This window comes from Sceloporus occidentalis, unplaced genomic scaffold, assembly GCF_023333645.1.
Source record: "Sceloporus occidentalis isolate IW3139 unplaced genomic scaffold, rSceOcc1.0.p SCAF_68, whole genome shotgun sequence".
Taxonomy (NCBI): Eukaryota; Metazoa; Chordata; class Lepidosauria; order Squamata; family Phrynosomatidae; genus Sceloporus; species Sceloporus occidentalis.
Window position 1 is genome coordinate 4,010,190 of NW_028317048.1, and position 7,843 is coordinate 4,018,032.

The window sequence follows — 7,843 nt, forward strand, 5'->3', positions numbered from 1 at the left end:
TGGCAATTAGCTTTATTAATAAAGCTGAAACATAATAGTGATAGGCACCGAACCGTAGGAATTTATATATATATGTTCTTCAGTTTTATTTTTTTTTACTTATTATGGTGTCCATTAAAATTCTGTGTTCTGCTTCCCTTCTACATATATGTAGACATCAGACAGCTGGTTAAACTACTATTATAGCATCACTTCTACTAAGAACAATTAAGTTTAATCACTAAAGTGGGAGCTTAAAGAAGATGTGAAGCTTAAACTGTATCACCATACATTATAAAGCTCCAACCCTATTTGCTACTTCTCCATCAAGAGCTAAACTAGCCCTGAACAATGCACAGTAAAAATTCTCAAAAGCCTTGTGGCCCGCAGTGTCCCTTTAAAATGCATACTAATGTCAAATTTTCTCTAAATGCCCAAATTAATTGGTAAGCCCCCTAGTCTCAAAAATTGGAGCTGGCATTGCGTATATTAATTATTTTAACAGAAACGTTATTAACCATCTCTCCATGTAGTAAATGCAATCTAAGAAATGTCCAAATATAGAGTTTAAGTCTGTTTGGCTTCTAGCTACGGATCTTGGCAGAATGTGACCTGTTAAATGCATGAACACAATTTCCTTTATTGGACCCGCTATGAAAACTGCTTTTGATATTTTATCTGGGAAAGGTTTATAGATTTTATCTGTGAGTACAGAATCAAAGCAACAAAGTTATTCTGCTTCTAGAGAAATATGACATAACTACTTTTTGCAGTATAATTAAGAAAACAATAGACTAATATAATAGTTTGTGTTCATTTATTGTAAAAGAAGTATCCATCTATTTTTAAGTTAACCATTTTTAAAGTTCTGTAAATGTGAAATTTACCCATCTGTGCACTATTTGGATGTTCTTACTAAAAGTATAAGGTTACATAAAATATCTATTATTATCCATTTTAGCAATAAACAATGTACTATAATTTATGCATATGTACTCATTTGACAATCATTTGAAGCTGTAATACCAAAAGACAAATCACCAGATGGTGATTTTCTTCGGTCACCATAAGTATATCACACCAACAAAAAAGAGGCAACACATATCAAGATGATTGCAGTTTATTGAAGAATTGAAGACAATACATTTGTTTCAGAGGAACATAAAAGTAAAGCATCAACTAAATTGCATGTTCTGGTTTATAGAAAAGCAGGGTGCACTTTAGACCATTTGTCAAATAAGAAAGTAATGTTTGATACATGGTTACTGGGTGACATTATGTTCCATAGATTTTACTCAACCTAGTAATGCAGATATTTGTTGAGTGAGCAATATCAGGGAGCCTTCAAATTTGCACCTGGTGACAGAGGTTAATTTGTGGCGTTGTATCTACAATGCTTAAGTAAAGCAGATGAAAGACTGCAGTAAAACACAAACATGTGATGCTTACATATTAACCTCAACATTGTAACTTCTTAAAAAAGAACACTTATGGTATGTGTCAAGACCCTTTTGACTACAGCCATAAGTTTCTCAGGACCTCTAAAGCTTCTGTCACCAACATAGCAATAGTTTTGGAATTTTAATATCTTTTGGAGCTTGTGGATGTTTTTGACACAATTTTGACACTTGAGCTGCCACCTTTTCCACTGCTTGAGCTGAAGCTTCCACCTCCTACACCATAACCTCCGCCAATGCCAGAACCATATCCACTTCCACCACCAATGCCATAACCGCTTCCACTGCCAAAACCGCTTCCACCGCCAAATCCACTTCCTCCTCCAAATCCACTTCCTCCTCCAAATCCACTTCCTCCTCCAAAGCCATGTCCAGCTCCAGCGCTGCCTCCGTAGGAAGAGCTCACAACAGCTATTAACAAAAAGCAACATATTCTTAGCTGTTATGAAAACAAATGCAAAAGCCAAATTGAAGTAAAAATTCAGTAATCCAACTTACAGATGTTTACAGCTCCGACACCTTCTCCAGCCAACCTACATGAAACAAAGACAAATTTCCTTGTTCAATAGGTTATTTTCTTTTAATTCAAAGAGCTACAAACCTGAAGGCATAAAACCTCCATTTAAATACACAACCTCCATACAACCTCCTTTGAAGGCATAGAAGCTCCATTTCCCCATGGGGAAATATAGTGATATATTTCAGGTGTTATATTTAAAGTCCAATGTGGCTTAAATAGACGGTAGCTCACCTGCTCTCCTCTCCTTCTAGAAGTTTCCTGTAGGTGGCGATTTCAATATCCAGAGCAAGTTTCACATTCATCAGCTCCTGGTATTCTCGCAGCTGGCGAGCCATGTCCTGCTTGGCCTTCTGCAGAGCCTCCTCCAGCTCTGCCAACTTGTTTTTGGCATCCTTCAGTGCAAGCTCTCCACGTTCTTCAGCCTCAGCAATTGCACTCTGCAGCTTGGCACACTAGATACATGAAGAATGAGTTTAAAAATTGGTTGGTGTATGTCCATTATGGGTTAACAAAGACGCATCAGTCCTTTCAGGGGTTTTTGGATTATTTCTACAAGTTTCTATTGTAGTTTATGTCTTTTTCCAAGTACTAAATTGCTTCATACACAGTTATTGGAAGAAAATGAATGAATGCTTAGACAATGCAACATTGTACGCTATTTTTTGCCTTGGGCCATTCATGTCTGATAGTTTAAAGTATCTACTTGTCTAAGTCGTAGACCCACCTGTTTTTTCACATTGTCGATTTCAGAGCGAAGTCTGTTAATCATGCGATTTAGCTCAGAGATTTCAGTCTTTGTGTTCCTCAGATCATCACCATGTCTTCCAGCAGAAACTTGTAGTTCCTCGTACTATAATACAAACATCAAAAAAGGGCTTAATATTTAGAAATTTGAATACATCTGTGAATTTTTATTTTACATAGATACAGATACTGTTTTCATCCTCGCATTTCCCCAGCATCATATTCTACTTCTATAATTCCCTGTATTCACTAGAAGGAAAGATACCAAAGATACCCTAGTGACAGTGCCCACAAAATCAGAGACATATTTTCTTTACATATCATAACTAGAGCTGGGAAAAATATTGAAAGTTACATCCACTGGAGTTACTATGAAAAGCTTTATTTTTGCCTTCTTCCATGGTAACTCTTGCAGAAGTGATAATGAGCTGTCTGTTGATTTTCAGAGTTGGGTAATTTTTCCCCAACTTTTTATAAACCGTTCTCACACCAAATAATTATTTGTAGAAGGCAGCAACACTGTTGGATATAGCGTTTTTTTTTTAAATAATCTTATGTTCATTAATTTGAGTTCTCTGTACTCACTTTTGATTGATACCAGGACTCTGCTTCTGCCCGGCTTCTGTTGGCAATCTCTTCATACTGAGCTTTAACTTCGGCAATGATACCGTCCAGGTCCAAAGCTCTGTTGTTGTCCATGGACAAAACGACTGAAGTATCTGAGATCTGTGCCTGCATCTGGTTGAGCTCCTAAAAAATAATAAGATCACAATATTCTTTAGAACATATCAAGAATGTTACCTCTCTAGTTAAGATGGCCTAGCACACAAGAGCTTCAATTAGTGTAACGGAATGCAAAATAGAGCCTTGGACTTAGAATTAGTAGTATAAAAACATATGCACATTTAGTATATAAATGGCTTTCTTTTTGGTTATTGATGTTTATACCTATGACTATCCCGACTTAATCTTTGCTATTTTCTCTACCTACTGACCAAGGCTGCTGGAACAATTGATTTTAAGGTATCACACAGAGATGGTTTCATCTCACTTTACTGCTGAACCCAAGAAACCCTGCTTAATTCTGATGTATGCCAAGAAACATGCATACATCTCTCTCTTGGGATATAGCAAAGACTAAAGTGGAGGGATAACAACATGGAGTTTTGAAAGTTAACAGATATACCCCCAGTTGTATATGATGTCAAATGAAATATATGTGGAAAAGTGGAACATATTCTTGTTGGGCTTACAAGAAAACAGAACATGTAATGCAAAGTTTTTGAGAAGAGATATGTGATATATAAAGGATATGTGAGAATTTGAAGAGATGATACATAAAAAATATGCTCAATAAGAATCCTATGAATTCCATTAGAATGTGTGGTGCCATGTTAAAGGTGTGAAAAGAAAAGTTACTGTGTAATTACCGCTTCATAGAGAGCTCTTAGGAAGTTGATTTCATCTGTCAGAGCATCCACCTTAGCCTCCAGTTCCACCTTGTTCATGTAGGCAGCATCCACATCCTGCAAATAAAAAGGGTGTAAGTCTTATTAAATTACAGTTACATGCAGCCTATAAGGTAGGAGTTTTGTTTGATGGATAATGTGTCTCACCTTCTTCAGCACCACAAATTCATTCTCTGCAGCTGTGCGCTTGTTAATTTCATCTTCATATCTGTTATTAACAAAAAAATTATATGTAATCTATATTTTGTAGTTATTGACATTAAAATTTTTAGCACTTGTATCAGTTATTAATGCCCTTCACTTATGCATACTATATAAATTGATGGGGATACAATGGATATTTAATAATGGCATTGTGATGAGAAAAGGCGTAATTCTTAATGGTAAGATGTAAATTTGTTCCATTAATAACCTAAACTGTTGGTGAATTGCGAAGGAATGGTGTTTCTTTTTCTGTAAATTATTTCAGTTAACTTAAGATGTACTGTAGTTATTATGCTCCTACAGTCAAGTAACTATGTCCTATTATTGAGTCAGCACTGCTTTCAACACAATGCAATGAAATAGCCAATATGCCCTTGACTTTTAAGTTTGAAGCAAGTGCAATTTATCAAACATTACTCTGTATTATTGCTGTATGATATAGTTAACAGAAATTGATTAAAGAAAGGGTATCATTTTTATAAATCATGGTAAAGGAATGATACCATATACTCATTCAATAAAAAAAATACATTTTGGATCATTTCCAAAATGTAAAGTTTTTCTCTTTCTGTCCTACGAAGCAAAGGAATAAAAAACACAAATTGCATAAATTCTCTTTCTGTATTCATCACAGAGGGAGCTCTATACTATTGTTACTTCTTAGTTTTTAATGGTAATAAAATGCATTTATAATGCTTAGGCATCTAATTCACTTACTTGACCTTGAAATCTTCAACAACATCCTGCATTTGTCTTAGTTCTGCTTCCAAACGGGCTCTGTCATTTCCCAAGCTGTCTAGTTGCCTTCTCAAGTTATTAATATAGGTTTCGAAGAGGGGTTCAATGTTACTTTTAATTGTCTTAACACCTTGCTCTTGTAAGAGGCTCCATTTGGTTTCAAGTACTTTGTTCTGTTGCTCTAAAAATCGGACCTGTGGGGCAACCAAAAAGAAATATTAATTTTGTCTTGAACACAGTGGTCTGCAGAGGGTGTATTGTGTGAGATCTATAATGCTAAAATCTCCTCATCAACAAGGGAACCTTTTAACATGTATATACAAACCACTTAAAAGTAATAATTTAACATAAAAATTGATTATCTTACCTTATCAATAAAGGAGGCGAATTTGTTGTTAAGGGTCTTAATTTGCTCCCTTTCTTCTGTGCGAACTCTTTGAATGTTTGGGTCAATTTCCAAATTCAGAGGAGCTAAAAGGCTCTGGTTAATAGTAACTTCTTGGATTCCTCCAGGAGGGCACACTGGAAACCCAAGGCCACCACCAAATCCTTGGCCACCACCAAATCCAGAACCCAGTCCTCCACCAAAGCCAGCCCCACTACCAGCACCAAACCCAGAACCGTATCCATGACGGGACTGTGAACTGATGGAAATTCTTTTGCTTCCTCCTAGATTTTGGAGACTTCTGCTTCCAAAGCCACCATAGCTAGAACGACCAGCGCCTGCTGCTCCACCACCAGAGCGGCTGACAGAGAGGGTGCTAAAGCTGGAGCGGTTAGCACCTGATGGGACAGCTGAGGCAGCACTGAAACCTTTTTTGGTTCCGATAGAGTATGTTGTTTGACGAGACACCGACATGATCCCCTAGAATGTGTAAAGATTTGATGCTGAGGATGTGTAACAGAAAGGCAGAGTGGATTTTTCAATGATGAAACTCTCCTTTTTATCTGTCTCCGTGTATGGGCTTGGTCGCAGGCATGTGTATGTATCATCTTACATCAATAATGGGTTTGGCATGCCTGCCAGCAATCTAAACATTGAGCTCATCTGATTAACTCACACCTATAATGTCTGAAGTATAACACGCTGAAAGTGCTCACATTCTATGCAAAAAAAACCCTTCTGCCTGTTCTTTCTTAAGACTTGTTGCTTCTTTATTGTCTGACTTTTGTAATCCTTGGCTCATTCAGTTGCTGTTTGACAAATTAAGTTGCTATTCTTAAAGTGGCTTGTTTTTCATTTACAGTCACATTTGCTTTTTTATTTTATATGTTATTTGTTATACAATTTAAATAAACAGTAGATACAATAATAAAATATACAGATATATGAAGATATCTGTATCTTTACCTGTAAAACAGAATTATTAAGGTAATCAAAGCATTTCAATATAAAGAATTACTAATTCACATTCAATCTAAAATATATCTTTCTATTTACACATAATAAGCACATGCATTCTGAATGAAAAAATAAGTAGTGGATAAAGTGTGTACTACTAACGCTGATCGAGTTTATTAAAACAAACAAACAAACAAACAAAAAAAAAAAAAAAAATATATATATATATATATATATAATTAACATTGGTATGAATAAGAAAAAAAGCCATGCCAAATTCTGTGTTTTTTGGGGAATGATTTTTCACAATAGTTAGACCCCCACCCTGGGTTGGGTGCATTTGTTCATCATTTGTCAGGTTAAACTTCACTGCAGATACATGTATGAAATTGTAGGTAGTATCATGACTAAGGCTCATAACATCACCTCCCTATATTGTGGTTAAGATGTTATTTTTTTCTTGAAGCTGTATGGGATGTTGCTATGATTGTACTGTTATACTCGAAAGCCAAATGCTATCCTTTGTGTGTATTTAACCCGTCAAACAATCTTTTGTTATTCTGAAGCATGAAATTGCCAATTCAAATCACCTCAACCTTATTAATTGTTTCTATGATAAATGTCGCTTTTTACCTTTTTAGTGTCAGGGTCTCAGGAACATTGCCCCCCGAGAGACCAAGCAAATTTTTGTAGTTTCGCTACGAAACATAATATTTTCCTTAAAACCACTAGGTAAATGTATCAAATATATGTAGATGATAACGGACAACGTTATTCATGAAAGGAAGTACAGGCAGATACTTATCCATCATGCAATACCACCAGAGATGCATCTGATTGGCTCCAGATTTATTCTGCAGAATGTTAATGACCCCAAACACACAGCCAAAGTTATTAAGAAACAAGAACTACCTTCAGCGTAAAGAAGAAGTTCCAGAAGTGATGGCCATACTGGGAACTCTCCAGGTTTTTACCCAGGGAACACAGGTAGTAGCACCGCTTATCCGGTTCCCCAGGTCAAAACCTGAATCCTCTTGGTCGTGGGAGTGGGGTCTTGACAAGCCCCACTCCCCGCTCATTTCCCCTTTAAAAGGGGGTGGTTCCCACGATGTTAGCGGGAATGCCCTTGACGTCAGAAGGCCTGATTTTATTTCGATTTTTCTTCAGCTCACTCACTTTGCAGTTTGTTAAATGATAAACATAAACTATAAACATGTCTATTTTAGAAATAAAAAACCCTTCTCAGTTTATAGCATTACACCTTCCTAAAACATTTGCACAGTAGTGTACATGAATTGTAAGGTGAAATATATTACTGGGATATACATTGATTTTATTTCTTTTCATCCAAGAGTAAATATATGGCTAAAGCACAAACATAGATGCAATC

The 7,843-nt window shown here is 36.2% G+C and overlaps 1 protein-coding gene across 1 annotated transcript; it reads right to left on the minus strand.

The window, feature by feature from the left end:
- Positions 1–1,560: 1,560 nt before the first annotated feature.
- LOC149286551 (keratin, type II cytoskeletal cochleal-like) lies at positions 1,561–5,970 on the minus strand. The gene is made up of 9 exons (XM_089493956.1): positions 5,479–5,970; positions 5,091–5,305; positions 4,317–4,377; positions 4,131–4,226; positions 3,286–3,450; positions 2,681–2,806; positions 2,188–2,408; positions 1,935–1,969; positions 1,561–1,847 (listed from the first exon to the last, which is right to left on the minus strand). Exons 1-9 carry the CDS (start codon positions 5,968–5,970, stop codon positions 1,561–1,563), a joined length of 1,698 nt encoding a protein of 565 aa, XP_089350082.1.
- Between the last annotated feature and the right edge of the window lie 1,873 nt (positions 5,971–7,843).

Excerpts from the sequence above, each read along its gene's own strand:
- LOC149286551 (XM_089493956.1), bottom strand. The coding sequence starts at position 5,970 with ATGTCGGTGTCTCGTCAAACAACATACTCTATCGGAACCAAAAAAGGT. Across the intron at positions 4,378-5,090 it reads GTTGAAGATTTCAAGGTCAA|ATATGAAGATGAAATTAACA; the intron begins GTAAGTGAATTA and ends TGTTAATAACAG. Across the intron at positions 1,848-1,934 it reads TGTCGGAGCTGTAAACATCT|CTGTTGTGAGCTCTTCCTAC; the intron begins GTAAGTTGGATT and ends TTTTGTTAATAG.